General features: G+C 37.5%; 1 protein-coding gene across 1 annotated transcript in view; it reads left to right on the forward strand.

Moving 5' to 3' along the window:
- Positions 1-16366, forward strand: part of ABCB7 (ATP binding cassette subfamily B member 7) — a 44902-nt gene that overhangs the window by 20353 nt on the left and 8183 nt on the right. Inside the window, exons 5-14 of the mRNA XM_056359479.1 lie at positions 3913-4045; positions 4484-4752; positions 5967-6055; positions 6139-6226; positions 7312-7486; positions 8925-9082; positions 9652-9815; positions 9983-10112; positions 10667-10838; positions 16189-16292. Of these exons, the coding sequence (XP_056215454.1) occupies positions 3913-4045; positions 4484-4752; positions 5967-6055; positions 6139-6226; positions 7312-7486; positions 8925-9082; positions 9652-9815; positions 9983-10112; positions 10667-10838; positions 16189-16292 (1482 nt within the window). The remainder of the gene's footprint in view (positions 1-3912; positions 4046-4483; positions 4753-5966; positions 6056-6138; positions 6227-7311; positions 7487-8924; positions 9083-9651; positions 9816-9982; positions 10113-10666; positions 10839-16188; positions 16293-16366) is intronic.

Here is a 16366-nt window from a genome sequence, read left to right on the forward strand (position 1 = left end):
TGCAAATTTAGTCCACATGCGAAGATAATAATTATCTATCTGATCAGTTAAGTATGAATGTATGACTTTGAGCACTTTTTGTGGGCTTAGATGCAGTTAGATAATGACAATAAACCTTAAGAAACTGTTAGCTTTTTGAGAAGTTTCAGGTGAAAAGTATTTTTAGATATTTTTTTTTTATTATTCTTTTTTCTCTTAGTGGAAAAAGTACATTTCAGGTCATCATTAAATTTGAAGAAGGCGTGAAGCCAGTTGCTTCTTCCCTCTTTTGGGCCATGTTTCGTACCTCCTTTAGCAGCCTTACCTCCAAAAGGAATGGAGTTTTCTGTTTATATTTCCACAAATGGGGTTGATGTGTACGTTTATATTGGTCCAGAGATGAATTCAGTCATCTTCATGTCAACGTTTCTCATTGAATTATTGACAGAAGAAGAGTTCACTGTAGGCCAGTTTTATCTTGTTGGGGCTCTGCCTGTCACTAATTCATCATCTTTATTAAACAAGAAATACTGGGAAGAGCAAAATGAAAGATAAGACTGTTTGCCTTAAAAGTAGTGGAGTCCCACAGGGGAATAGAGATGATGATGCATTGTCAGCTTTGAACAGTGCAATCATTTAAAAAAATGTTTAAACTCATTTAAGCATGATGCATTACAGTATAACGTGCTGTTAAATGTGGGGAATTGAGTTGGGATGACTTCATGGGGGCTGTATTTGCTTTCCAATCAATTCAGGCAAGGATAAGCTTTTAATTCAAAATTATAAATAGAAAACTAACAAATTCATATTAAAAAGGATCTTTTTAATGGGAATTGTTATCAAGCTTTCAGGTGTTAGGAGAAGGAGGGAAACCCGTATAGATACATTGCATAAGACAAGTTTTTTGTATGGTAGCTTTTCAAAGTGTGCCTAGGTGTGCTTAAAGCTTTTTTTTCTGTGCCAGCAAATCTAGGCTGCGAAAGAGATAGCTGTGAGTTTATGCAGGAGGCTGAAATTTTGTTTCTGTTAATGTGAACGTGATCTCATTGACTTAACAAATTGAGTAGGAAAGGCCTGTTTCTAATAATGGCCTCTCATCTCTCTTGCTATAAACTTTGTAAGATTAACCTTTTTTTTTTTTTTTAATTACTGGCAAGCAGACTGTCTTGATTGCTAATGAAATTTAATACCATGCTGCCTTGTCCTTATTCAAGCTTTACCCTCCAGGAGTCAGAACAACTATAACCTGAGACCAGGCTTTAAATTTCATTTAAAACTCTATTGGGTAGAATTATATTGATGTAAAAGAAGACATTTCTGCAAAATTGTAGGCTGTTACCGGTTAAATTAATTGCAAGTGGAGAACTGCAGTTTAAAGAATATCCCTCTTTTCTTTAAATGGACTTTAAAATACATCTGTAGTTCCATTTCGAAACTACCTGTAGTGTAGCATAGTCTACTGAAGAGTAAAATCCCTGCAGAGGGATTTGTGAGAGTCTGCAGCAAATCAAGACAACCTGCGTTACAATACTCTTATTTTCTACTGAGTAGTCTCTCCTAGGAAAACCTACACTTTGTCATGTTGGTCATCACTGAAACACACACGGTAGTATATTCATCTTTATTAAGAACAGAATGCCACCCAAAAATTGAGTTTCAGTAACTCTGAAGGAAAAGTAGGGGTTTTTTTTTTGATTATACTGGGGAAGGGAGGGGAGGGATTTGAATTTCAGTATTGTAAAGATTCAAAATCTCTGTTAATGCTTTCTCAGTTCTCTGTGGGGCTTTATGCTTAAGGTTTAAGCATGTAATGGCAGTAACCTGTTCGTCTGCTGTGTATAATTGAAGTTATCAGACATTATTGTATACTGCTGCTTTGATGGTATTTGTTGGCTTTCTGCAGATAATGCTAACCTGGGGTCTTTTTTTTTTTTAATGGAGACTTCCACAATTCCTGTCTATTAAAAGGGGAGCTGTTGCCCAGCGGCTCTCAGGCTTGCTCTAGGCAGATTTCAGAAGAATGTATTTGAAGTAGGACCTCATCTTTCAGCCGTTTTCTTTTTTTCAGTCACAAACTAACTAGTAATAATCTCACTTCGATGCTCTCAGATCTCATCTGTCTCCTCTGAGGAGGTGTCTGTATTATACTGTATTGACAGTTTGGTAGTTGTCTTCCCCCCCCCCCCCCCCCCCCCCCCCGCCCCGCTCAGTATATTTCATAGGGGAGACAGGAGGGAAGAGAAGACGGATTCCTTCCTCATTTGCATTTAAAACTTTTGCCTAAACAATGTTTAAAAGAAATAAACAGAACAGATTCAAAAAATTTAACTTAAAACTTTTTCTTTAATCCTACAGTTAAAAGAAATATTTTCAAAACTCTGGTTTCCCCGCTTTGTGGAGCACCTGTCTTCCACTACCTACAGTAATTTGTAACACTGGGAGTGTTTGCTGCTGGAACGGTTACTGCAATTACTAAAAGCCTGTGATCCAGCCTGAATTTGGGCTGAAGTTATGAAAGACTTTACCACTTCTTTTCACTTGAGACCTAGTTTTATCCAGTTAATTTACAGTTTTTCACTGGGTTTTCAGCTTTAACAGATGTCCCTAAATACAATTGAGATCTAAGCGGGTATACAAAACATTTGGTGGAGAGAGCTGAAATATCTTTGTCAATCTGTTTTGGCTTTTTGTTTCTTCTCATGTAAAATAATTTGTCCTCTACCAACCATTTTTTTTCGGAATATCAAACCCCCCCCCCCCACTCAACTTTAAGCAGTCAGTTTGCTGTAAAGTGTTTTAACATCTGCCACGATTATAAGATTGAACTGCTAAAAACTTGCGTAGCTTATTTTCAAATCTTCAGTTAGAAGTGGTTTGAATTAATGAATTCTATTAATTGTGTTAAGTTTGACAGTAGATTTTTTTTTCTTGTTGGTACAAATGAGTGATATAAAAATGGAACATGCACAAGACTTGAGAATTTTGTTTTCTGTAAGATTTTCAGTATTTTCTCATGCTACAATTGTGCAAATAAAAAATCCTAAAATTGGTCTATCTACATATCTGGCTTTATTGCTTTTCACATGTAATGGAGACACTACTGTTCGAGAAGATGCATTTAGGTTTTGGTGTTCTTACAAAAATACCCAGTGACGTACTATATGTTAGGTTGTGGGTATGACTTCGGTATTCTGTTTGAAAGCACATAGTGTTAAAGTGATTTGTAGTTTCTTGTAGACTGTATGGAAAGTCCTTTGTGCTGCTGTGCCGAATGCTAGGGTTAAGGTTGATACTAAGTTAATGTCTATAGTGATGTTGCAAATAGAAAGCATTATTTAAATACTAAGGCAGTATTAACAGTCAGAAGAGACAAAGGATAGGTTTAACTTTTTTTCTTTGACTTCACTGGAGCTTTAGTATATTTATATATAAATATTTAGTATATTTATATTTAGTTCAATACATCTCTATTGAACTGGCGTTAGCAATATGGGAGTGAGTTGGTCTTTTCTAGTAGTGCTTTTTCATGCTGAATATTGCCAGTATCACAAAGAACAAACAACCTGTAATGACGATATAATTTAGTAGCATTGTGGGTATGCGTCATGCAGTGTCTGCCACTTGATTCATTTCCTAGTCTTGCCATTGCTGTACTGAGTGCTCAGCCTCATTTTAAGTGCCTTTGCAGTGTACAATTTGTTTAGGATAGAAACTGATATTTAAAAGGAGCTCATGAGAGAGACAAACTAACCCTGCAGTCCCAGGAGTAAAGACTTAATAGTATGGTGAATACTGTGCTTGAAATCAAGAGCCATCTCACCTGCTCTAAGTGGTTAAGAACTAAATATAACAGTAGAGCAATTTCAGAAAAAGTAGTCATGCTACATAGATGTTTTAATGCGTATGGACTAATTGGTGTTCTTATGCTTTTAGGCCATGAATATATTGGTTCCTTTCATGTTTAAATATGCAGTAGACAGCCTCAACCAGGTATCTGGAAACATACTCAGCCTCAGTGATGCACCAAATACAGTGGCAACTCTGGCAACTGCTGTTCTCATTGGCTGTAAGTGGTATTCCCAAATCCATTGACAAGCGTTGATGTTCTTCCCTAAGGGAGTAGGATAGCAGCGCTGACCTGTGCGCTGCTGAGTGTCCTGCTTGGTTGTTTCATTGTGGCTTCTGTGTTGGTGTCTGTTTCCAATGTTCTGGCACCTTGCTTCTGGTATTCCAATTAAAAAATGAAATAATGCTTACAGCAGCGATTCTTGATTATAAATCCTACCCATTCTTAAAACCAGCTGCAAAAGAAACTTCTATAATGTATGTGCAATGGTTTATAAATGAAAAATAGCATAAAGTTTTGGACCAATTAAGTTTAAATTAGTTTTCAGCTAAAAATGTTGAAAACTATATATATAAAGAATGAGTCTAATTTCATGCATGGAGGGAAGTTGGAAATATAACTATTTTCATTTTGTAAACTTTTTCATCTTTTTTTTAGATGGTATCTCAAGAGCTGGGGCAGCGTTATTTAATGAAGCTAGAAATGCAGTATTTGGGAAAGTAGCTCAAAATTCAATCCGAAGGATAGCAAAGAATGTTTTTCTGCACCTTCATAACCTGGATTTGGCCTTCCATCTAAGCAGGCAAACAGGAGCTCTGTCAAAAACCATCGATAGAGGAACAAGAGGCATCAGTTTTGTTCTTAGTGCTTTAGTATTTAACCTGGGACCTACAATGTTTGAAGTGGCCCTAGTCAGTGGAATTCTGGTAAGTGGTGTTTATTCCTGAGTTGGAGTTGTCTTATTTGGGAATAATACATGGATTTTCTTCTACCAAAGTCTACTGAGTATTAATAATAATAATTGAATTTGCAGGGTGGTTGTGGAAGCAACTACTGTAAAGGAGAAAAATCTGTAATTTTCAAATAATAGTTAAATTGGCTTATTTGAAATTATTTTCACATTTAACGCCTGTCTTCAGCTGGTAGTACTTATGTGGACAGTTTCTAATGGTTTTCTTCAGAATTGTTGAAAAAATAAAATCAGAAAAGTAAACTGCATACAAGTGTCAAATATATCAGGGTAAATACTGAGGAAACAGAATATAAATCTCCAGGAATGTTGTGTCTTCTTGTGTTGAGGGTAGAGGGAGTGATTATTAGCTCTCTTTCTAAATACTAGTCTTTTCTTATCTAGAACTTAAAGATGAAAATTATCTTTTGGAAAATAGGCTTCTCCTTCTTGCAGGTTTTAAGCTGAAAAAGCTCAATTTTAAACTTTTCTTCTAAGAATCACACTTACTGTCTTTGAAATCAGGATCTTGGGATATTTATATGCTAAAATCTAGATCTCCATTATGTAGCTTAGACTGAATTAAAAGCAAGAACCTTGTTTTCTTTACTCCCCTTCTTTTTAGAAGGACTTAATGAAATTTAAGTGTGTCAGTATGAGTTAAAACCCCTGTTGATACTGGGTTAAATTTTATAACTGTTGGAAGTTGCAGATCAGGCTGGCTGTCAGCCAACCTGCCATGATGCTTTAATTTTTCTTAGGGCTTTCCTCTTCTGGTGTACCCTGAAGTAGAGAAAATACTTCATAAATTGTTTTGCAAGGCCATTTATTTCTTCTTCCGCAGTCTTCAGCTTTCTTTCAAAATCCACCCAAAAAGCATGTAAACAAATACTTATTTGTGGGAACGGCACAAACATTAGCAACATTTCTGTTTTATAATGGCAAAATATAACTTTCCATTATTATGTTATACACTAGCTCTTGATAAAAACGCTGGAGGAGATAACCTAGACCCTTCTTACTGCTTTCCTTTTCAGTTTAAGCCTGTATTTAGTTTTAAGCTTTTTCAGAGTAGGGAGTGTGTTGGGAGGGACCTTCAGAGTTCTTATCCTGGGCTAAGCTATCATAATTTTGAGGTAACAGTGAAGTTTTGAAAATTATTGTGACTTTCTTTTCTTTTAAATATTCTAGTATTACAAATGTGGTGCAGAGTTTGCTTTAGTAACTCTGGGGACACTAGGAGCCTATGCAGCATTCACAATAGGAGTTACACAGTGGAGGTAAGGCGTGCCCTCAGATTCATCAGGGTGCTTAGTGTTGCCTCAGCCTGAACTCTTGACTGTATAAAACCTTCATTTTACAGGACTAAGTTTCGAATAGAAATGAACAAAGCAGATAATGATGCGGGTAATGCTGCAATTGACTCGCTACTAAATTATGAGACCGTGAAGGTAAGACCAATCTTTACTACTAGGCTCTTTGTCTTTCTTATGTCAGCCTAGGGAAAGTGAGTCATAAGATTCATCTTTTATAGGGCTACATATTTGGAGCAATAGCATATTTTTAAAACATTCATTTGACAAGTACATCATGATCCTAATGGAGTAGCATGAAACTTGTTAGCAGGGCTTGGAAAAATGTATTCGCTCATGAAGAGTGAGAAGCTTCATGACTGAATCCCTTTGGCCATCAGTTTCTGCAGCATGTAAACTCAGAGTCTTGAAGAAACTTCTCTTGTTTGCAGAATTGCCTTCTGAATGTCAGCCTGCCCCACGTTGTCTTCTCAAATGACCATGTGTACTGTTTTCATTACCTACCGCTGTTTGTAGCACTCCATTGCAATGTTCACATGAAAGAAAAGGTGTCTATTGGTTCTTCAGCTGCTGCTGTTGGAAAAACCCTGTGGACAGCTTTGAAATTGTCCAAGCTTGTGCTTATTTTATGCTGCTTTTAACTGGAGAGCTAGAACTGGAAAGATAAGCAGTGGAGTTATTTGTGAAGAAGCACCCAGAAGTAGACGTTGTGTGGGCAGTACCATGCTATCTGGGCTGGTGGCCGGTGTCCCTGCCCATGGCGGGGGGTTGGAACTAGGTGGTCTTTAAGGTCCCTTCCAACCTACACCATTCCATGAATCTATGATTCAAAAGAATTTGCCATCACAGTAACAAGGACGTTCTAGTACGTAGAGGACGGTAACTTTTCCTTCTTTTTAGTATCTAGTGGCAGCTGGTGTTTGGTTTTGACGTTAATTGAGCAGAAGTTCTGCAAGACAGACACCTGGTGTTACTAGAATACGAGTATGGTAGGGGTCTCTGTATTATCTCCTTTCCAGTGCAGAATGTCCTGGGGTTTAGCTCATGATTTCTGTCCTCACACACTAGTCTTTTTACGTTCTTTTCTCTTCAGTTGTTAAAAGTGTTGAAGAGGGGTTGTGTGTATCTGTGCATGTAGTATGTTTATACTGAATTTTATAAGGAGTTAAGTATGCAGTCTAGTATGTTTGAGGTCACATTCATTATTTTTGTGTATATCCTAGTATTTCAATAATGAAAAATATGAAGCCCAGCGGTATGACGAATTCTTGAAGATATATGAAAATGCCTCCCTGAAGACTACCTCTACTTTAGCTCTCCTGAATTTTGGACAGAGTGCTATATTTAGCATTGGATTAACGGCCATTATGGTGCTTGCCAGCCAGGGCATTGTTGCAGGTAACTCTTCTGTTTATAAGCTAAAAATTACTGCCTTTTACCTTAATTCATCCATAATAAAGGTGTTCATTTTAATTAACTTAGAGTTGACGTGATAGTTCATTTTGAGTTTTTGCTTGAGAGTTTTGAGTATTGCTACTTCTTGAAGTATTACTAATTCCATCATATATATATATCAGTATCTAGTATGATTGTATTAGAAACATATTAAAAGTTTTGCAGGTAGAAAATGATCCTAAGAAAATGTAACTTCAGGAAGTTTCTGTTGAAGGATTATGAAAGACACATAAAATACAAATACTTCTGTGGACCTTCTACAGAGATCCTTTCTTTTTACCCTTCTTCCTTTTCATGTTGGCAAAATTCAGAACTTTTCCCGAATGTGTATATACCAGTGTGCTTTGTCTCCAGTAGTTTTATTACCACTGTCCTTTACTTTCCATAGATTAATAAGGGCACGCTGTTAAAGGAATAATTTCAATTTGTTAGAATTTTTTGTCTAATTTACTACATAAAGTAAAACCTGCTTGTTTAGGAAGACAGTACAAGTTTCAAATACAGTAGATCAATGCAGTATTGGGATGGGGTTCAGCTAAAGCAGTGTGCTTTTAGGGTAAAAATAATGGTGCTTTAAACACTATTAGCATCCAGATGTGTTTGAAGGGTAGACCTTTATATCATGCTGGCTGTCTTGCATCTGCTCTGTTCTTTTTAGGGGATGCCAGGCTAGGGAAGAGTGAGACTGTGAATGAATAAGTCAGTAGGTGCAGTTTATGGCTGTCCTTAAGAAAAATTAGAATAGCCTTTTAGCAGGCTGATAGAAATATATCTTTAAATCATCTTTCTGGACCTGTTTCAGCTGAACTGACCTGGCACTTACCTGTAGCTAGAGTGTTCATCCTGAGTTTTCCCTTGATCAGGGTATTTGATATTAAGCTGCCCAGAGGTTCTCACTATGTTTTAGCAGCTCTGTTGTATATAGTATAAAAGTCTTCTCTCTTGTTCGTAACAAATTCTGTCATTTGGATTTGTCTGTAATTTTGCTTAAGATTGTCTTTCCTGATTCTTGTTTTCGTATATTAGCTCCTCCTCTTCTAACTTATTTAGGCCCCTTTATGTTTCTCACTGTGGAGTTTACAGCTTTACAATATGATGTTTTCTGTGAATTTCTTGATATGCTGCTTGTCTTATTTTCCAGGTGCTTTCGTGTCCTTAAGTGCAATCCACACAAACATTGCCATTTGTTTCAGGCACCTTCCTATATAAATTCTGATCTTCTGGGAATGCATTTTGTTTACTATTTAAACATCTGGTTTTAGAAATGGGATAAAAGAAACTAGACTTGATTGACTTGGTTATTTTTTTAAAATCTTTTGGTACTTCCTAACAAGACAACCCTTCAAGTCTCCTTATTCTCTCACATCCATTTTGTCTTAAGGCAGCCTTTCTGTTGGAGATCTAGTAATGGTGAATGGATTGCTGTTCCAGCTTTCTCTTCCCCTAAACTTCCTGGGAACAGTATACAGAGAGACAAGACAAGCACTAATAGATATGAATACCTTGTTTACACTTCTCAGTGTAGATACCAAAATTAAAGTAAGTAGTAGCTTATTTTCCTAAAGTATCTGGGTATTTAATAGGGCTGTTTTCTGGCAATGCCATCATTTCGCCTGTTTATTACCTTCCAGGTTTAATTTCTATTCAAGAAAGAGATGTTGTGTAAGGATGCTGTTCTGCCTCCTCTTTAAGTGCAGTTAGTGCAACAGCAGCTGCTTTTTTCTTGCAGAACATTTTAGTGACAGCAAAAGCTTCGTGGAAGCTGTGTTTGTATTGAGACTTTTTTTATTTTGTATTCATGCCTTGTGGTTGAATTTTTATCTGTAACTAATGATGCAGAATTTATCAGTGCAAAAGAAGTTGTGAAGCAGCGTTTACAGCAGAAGTTCTAACCTCTTTTGGGGAAAAGGAGGAACAAACCACCTCTTTTTGGTGAAAAGAGGGAACAAACCAATTTCACTTGTGTGAAGGTTTATAATTATTTTCAGCATATCCAAGCTGGAGTGTCTGTTCGCCTTTTACTGAGCTGGGAAATGGACTGTTCAGCTTGTTGAACTGCTTGAGATACTTTCTGGGCAGCATATAAAGTGGCACTCTTCTTTTAATAGGACAAAGAGCTGGCACCACCCCTGCAGATCACACCACAGACTGCTGCCATCACCTTTGATAATGTGCATTTTGAATACCTTGAGGGGCAGAAAGTCCTTGCTGGAGTGTCTTTTGAAGTCCCTGCAGGAAAGAAAGTGGCCATTGTAGGAGGTAGTGGGTCAGGGTGGGTAAATGGACTAAATACACCAATCGATGTAGAATTTTGTTTCTTAAATGTGTGTTCTTGTGTTTTGCTTTTTATTATTATTGTTTGTGACATCAGTTCTGTTTTAGCGATTGTAAATAGCAGACCAGCGATGTAACATTACCTTCAATTCTTTTCAATTTCAGGAAAAGCACAATTGTGAGATTATTATTTCGTTTCTATGAACCTCAGAAAGGAAACATTTATGTTGCTGGACAGAACATACAAGACGTCAGTTTGGAAAGTCTGAGAAAGGCAATAGGAGTTGTACCTCAGGTATACAGTGTTTCATTCCCCCCAAATAGTCCATCCTAATAGTAATTCTCAGTATTCTAACACTGTGGTTCAATGAAGGCCAATCCTAATGCAGCAGTATTGACACTGTGGTTCAATGAAGGCCAATCCTAATGCAGTGTTATTGTGTAGCTCCTTTGAAAGTTGCCATGCTGCTGCCTTTTTTTCTTTCTTTTTGTTTTTTTCTTCCCTGGGAAATATTTTTATGTGCATCATCATATAGATCCAATTTCTGAAAAGTGTTTAAGCCTCTTCATGAGAAACTGCCTCCAGCTTTAAGTGATTTAGCTTTATAGTCGATTGCCACCCGTAATGAGTTAGCAAAATGGTAAAAGTATGTGTGACACATATTTAGGACACAAAATGTATTAATCCCATTTTTGGGAAAAGAAATTTCCCCAAATACTTTCACCTTCAGGCTTTATAGAAGAATATAAGCTATTCTGTATTCATTTCTTTCATGGACTGGGGACAGTGACAGTTTTTAAACTATTGTTCGTGGATTCTTGTTTAAAATATTCTTTCTGTAAACGTAGGATGCTGTTCTATTCCATAATACCATCTATTACAATCTGCTCTATGGCAATACCGGTGCAACGCCAGAAGAGGTGTATGCAGTAGCAAAGTTGGCAGGAATCCACGATGCTATTCTTCGAATGCCAAATGGTTACAACACTCAGGTTGGTGAACGAGGACTCAAGCTCTCAGGTAGGATCTTAAGCACACAAGTTTTTTGTATCCCTTTTGCTACCTCAAAGTTCAGTGCATAGTTTATTCCTCAGTCAGACTTGCTTTTAGCTTATTTGCAGTATAACATAATTGTAAGGCTAAATTTTAATACAAAGATCTGTAGTTTATGGCAACTGTAGTCTGCAAGTTATTTAAAGGAATGTATTTTCAGGGGATAGTGTTAAATGAGTTGATAGGTAAGCATGTAGGTGCATCTAAATGAAAATGATCTTTCTCGTAATCTATTTGGGTAGTGTGATGTGTGTGAATAGGATTGGGAACTTCATGTATGTGTGCTTTGCATGTAGGATGTGATAGGCTTATATATATATATGCATAGACCTTCCAAATTTGTGTTCTTAAATCTAAATTTCAAAGAGCCAAAAGTTAGGTTGTGTTTTGGTTTTGCTTTTGATAGTGAGTAAGGCAGCGTATGTTGTAGTATAGTCATTTTGGACCCTGTTTGTAGTGAAAGGGTGTTCAAATCTTACATGTTTCTTAACCGTTAATTGTGTAAGAAACAATGTGAAAATGGTGTCTGCGTATCTGCAAGCTACAGATTTAAATCATACAACCTTGGTACTGAAACAAAAAAAAGCATGAGTTTAGGTTCTCAAAGTCCCTTTGTATTTGAGTATGCACTTTTTAAAATAGCATAACTGTTCTATACTAGAAAGATCATACCATGGCATTAGCCAGGCTTTGCTAGTCATGCTAGCCTTTCGGGCCACTCTTACAAAAAATCACTTTACTCCTTCTCTACAGCTGTCTGTAATACTAAAATTACAAACACTTGTTCCTAGGGAGGATGTTTGAAAGCAAACATTCTTCCTGAGGTGAAGTTATAATGTAAGATGAGAATGTAAATCATATCCCATATCCTTTTTCTGGTTTTTGGGGGGACATAGGATTTTAAAAATACAGGGTTTAAGTATAACTTTTTCGGTAGTAGCTAGATTCCACTGGAATGCTTTCAATCTCAAATCCCTTAGGTTGAAGTTGCTTTGAGACAAAACTAATAGTGATGTCCGTCACATAAATGTAAGACTTAATAAATGTCTGTTGAATGAAACAAAAATGAAATCATTGTTTTGGTTGAAGGGTGTATGATTCTTATTACTAGGTTATTTTATATACAGTTTAAGTAAGTCTTTATCTTCTTATAGCTCTTAATTTTTTAATAGGTATTTGATGCAAGATAAAATGAGATAGTTATTCCATGAGGTTTTCCCCATTTAATTCACTGATGGGTTTGGTTCCCCTCCTTGGTGGATACGATGAGAAGCAGAAGTTGCATTTCCAAAGTTCGTTAAAACAATCTCCTATTGTCTTGTTTTAAAAAAGCAAAACACTATATAGTTTTGCTTAAAATTGCTAGCCCATATGAGCAGTGGTGGGGCACAGTTTTTCATATTGGTTTGGTATCTTTTCCTGATACAATCTTAAGGTGTTTAGGTAAGTGTGAGGTCATTTAAAATGTTTGAAAGGGTTTTGACAAAGTAGACGGCGTAATGCTGAACTGCAGTACATACACAGCTACCGCTCTGCCTGAGGAGAGGCCGTATCACTGTGGTGACATGTAGGATGTGTCTTCTAAAGAACTTCTCCTGAATACTGGGCCTTACCGTGTGGCAGAGCTTAATTGTCTTCCCCTCTGACACAGCGTACAAGACATATTTTTGGGTAGACCAAAGAGCAGGTCAGCTGTTTCCATTTGCATGTGGAGTGGTAGAGGGCAGACAGCTCTGCTCTGTTGGGTAGGAGGTATGGCCCTACTGGGGAGAGAGACTTACCTCGGCGAGTTTGGAAACTTCAGGGTTCTGAGGGTGCTGGCGAAAGGTACCGAGATGTGTGACTCATTGGGGGCTGTGGGGGGTCCAGAGGCAGGAGCACAGAAGTGTGGTCGGGCAGAGCTGCTGCCTGTTGCAAAGACAGCAAGCTAACGTGGTGTTTCTTACTATGCAGCTGCTGAAGTCAGGAGTCCTGGTCTCTTTGAAACAGAGGATCAGAGGTTACATTCTGTATCCAGAATGTATGTGCAGGAGAAAGCGTACACGTTTGCAAAAGGGCAATACAGAAAAATTGGAAGAGAAATAAAATATGTGAAGCACAAATCTGGGTGAGTGATAGAAGATATAAAATAGGTACTGGCAGAACTGTAGAGAACCATGATAATGAATAAAGATTTCTCTTGTGCTGCCTGTCTCCCCAAACTAGTAATTTCTAGGAAGAGGGTTTGACTAACAATAGGTTTGAAATGTCTTGGCGTTTATAGAAGCATAGAATGGTTTGGGTTGGAAGGAACCTTCTAAATATCATCTAGACCAACCCCATGCTGTGAACAGGGGCGTCTTTCACAAGATCAGGTTGCTCAAAGCCTTAGCCTTATGTTGAAGTTTAGATTAGATTTTAGGAAAAATTTCTTCACCAAAAGGGTTGTCAAGCACTGGAACAGGCTGCCCAGGGAAGTGGTGGAGTCACCATCCCTGGAAGTATTGAAAATGAGGGATGTGGTTTAGTGGTGCCCTTGGCAGTGCTGGGTTAACAGTTGGACTTGATGATCTTAAAGGTCTTTTCCAACCTAAATGATTCTACGAGTCCACGTCCCATTCTAAATCTGGAAAAGTGTGTGCAGGCATGTTGGAGTTTCCTTCAGACCTCGAGACTCCTTTAATGGAGCCTTTCTGAAAATGGGTTATACCTTTATTCCATCCTTTATTTTGTGCTACCATTTTGTGCTTGTGTGATGGTCATAAGCACCCATCTAACCATGTTTGACAGAAGTGGTGTTTAGAAAGCGAAGGGAAGTGTGTCTTTTTCCCGTCTTGTTTGTATTTAAAGTTCTTCTTTTCAACAAATTGGATGAGTATCGGCAAAGAACAGTAATAAACAAGCTTCAGTAATGTTTGCAATCAGGGTACAGGAGTCTTGGGCTAATGCTCTCAGAAATGTCTGCTCATCTTGGGCTTCCTGGGATTGCGCATTGAGTTGATCTTACATGCAGTTGTGTGCTCGGCTGTTGGGGAGCTAGATGCTGTGTGCTTTTGCTTGCCAGTGCCAGTTTGTGGGTTTAGGTTGGAATGTGGAGCTAATGTGTCCGCTGCATCCCGTGTGCTTTTGTTAGATCAATATTTTCATTGGTAATGAGAGTTGTAATGGCCAGAAATGGTTTAGTTGTTTAATGGATTGGAGATGTCAAATGCGTGTCTTTTGAGTTACTTCAGTAGCTCTGTAAAAACAAGGCATCTGTTACTTTGAATCTCTGTAGTTTTCTAAATAGTAGTATGGCTCCCTAAATTGTTTGAAAGGTGTATACTAGATTAATTTCTGAATCTGTTTAATATCTTGTTTGAATAAGTTCATGTCTGAGAAGAAACAAAGTCCTGACTTGTTTTGTCTTTTTCAAATAATATTTTGTGGGAGAAATAGGGGGAGCGAAAACTCTATGCATTTAAGTGGTCCTCTTTGAAATCCACTCGTTATATGTGCGTGGTGGAAAAACAAGGTTTTCAGGACCACTGATGTGGTGGGTGTCTCAGTGAAAGGCACAATGACAACTTAATACGGGTCCCAGATGTGTGAAATGTGGTAGTAATGTGTGGGGCCAGTAAAGGCTGCAGTCTTAATTTGGGAGCCTGGTTCTGTGAACAGTTAAATCTGATTGCAACAAATTACTAGTTTAAAAAAGAAAAAGTAAATTGGATTCTGCCTGTATGCAAAAATTTGCTATGTTATGGATTCCTTTCTTCTAGTAAATTAACAGTTTACTACTTTGAGGACTGACATTAGAAAACGGTATGTTAGAAGTGCTGTCTTGATACTTTAAAATTGGTGGATTTTTTTTTTTTTTTAATAATTGGCAAGAACCTTAATACACAGAAGACTCCGTAGTGACAGTACGGTAGCATGGATAACAAGCCTCGCTACCTGAGTTTCTCTCCCCTTGTGTGGTGGGAGAATTGAAATGGTGAAGTAAGCATTTAGTGCAGTTCTTACTGGTCTTGGAGACTGATTCATCACGAGTAAATAATGAAAACCAAGTTGTGTTGGCTTTATCAAGTGGAATCCATTTCAGTGTCGATGTGTAGTAAGCAGAGCTGTAACAGCCCGAGCCTCTGACTTTGTGAATGAAACAGTTAACATGCTGCTGCTCTGAATGTGAATGGGGAAGAGCATGAAACAAGTCAATATGCTACAAATGTAAGGAAAGACCTTGGATGTTGTTATTGTAGTATGTCTTTCAAACATGGATATTGTCAAGCTGTGAGTTTTGAACATGCTTTACAGGAGAGAGAGGGAGAGTGCATTAAAATAGACTGAGTAAATTGTACAATTCTAATTGCTACTGAGTTCTGCCAAAGACAGTTTAAATTTTAAACTGCAGCATTATTATCAGCCTTTTAAATGGTTTATTAAAGCATGTTCTCTCCTGATAGGAATGGAACATTAACAAGAATATAATTATATTAAATGGAATGTTTTGAAGCCTCGAATAAAACAAAGGAGGGCAAGTGCACAAATGTGAAATGTTTGCATTGCATACCAAATGTTTAGCAGATTTTAAGTTGTCAAATGCACCTGTTTTCCTGTCTGTAAATGTTGACCAAAGTTATTCTTGAGTAGATGTTGGCTATAAGAATTGTGAAGGGAAGAAACTAGTCTGAAACTTGGTTACATCAGAAACCAACATACAGTAGCTTGCATAATGAAGGTGGTGTTCAGTACCATATTAATTGTGATCTTTACTGAAATTTGCTGGTTAAGGCTCTTTTGGGTACGGATACTTTTAAGTCTGGGCCATTACAGAATGGAAAGTTAGATGAATTTCAAGGAGGGACTGAAAGAAGAAATGTGTGCACAAGGTGCATGAAATCAAATACAGCAGGCGTGGACAGAGCATTGTTTATTTGTGGGAGAAAGCAGGATGTCTGTATGCAAAGTTACTGTACAGGGCATAGCTTAGAGCAGGTAAATGAGCTCATGCTCCCTGGAGTACAGAGTGAGTTACCATACATCATCATTACTTACCTGTAGGAGGCTCTTGCCTTGCAGCATATACAAAATAGTTCTCTGTCCTTTTCTAAAAAGATAATCTTGAATTGCTTTAGATTTACCAGGGAGCAGGAACCTGTGTGATTTTTTATATAACATGTACAGACCTTTATCAGTAGCAACCATGATGTGTATTTAAAAAAAACAAAACAAAACCAACCAACCAAAGCCCCACAACCCCCAAAACAGTTACGTCTGCTGTTTAATTTAGAATATCATGATTGTAATATAATCTTTTTTTTTTTTCCTCCCCCTTCCCCCACCCCCCCCCATTCAGGAGGAGAAAAGCAAAGAGTCGCAATTGCTAGAGCAATGTTAAAGGAGCCACTTATTTTTCTTTATGATGAAGCCACGTCATCTTTAGATTCAATTACAGAAGAGGTAAATTGGGATAACAAAATATAAAACTTAAGTGGTGTAATGATTTGATTCTGATGTTTTTTCCTTGTTCTTTT

The sequence above is a fragment of the Falco biarmicus genome, chromosome 14, assembly GCF_023638135.1.
Source record: "Falco biarmicus isolate bFalBia1 chromosome 14, bFalBia1.pri, whole genome shotgun sequence".
NCBI classification, from domain to species: Eukaryota; Metazoa; Chordata; class Aves; order Falconiformes; family Falconidae; genus Falco; species Falco biarmicus.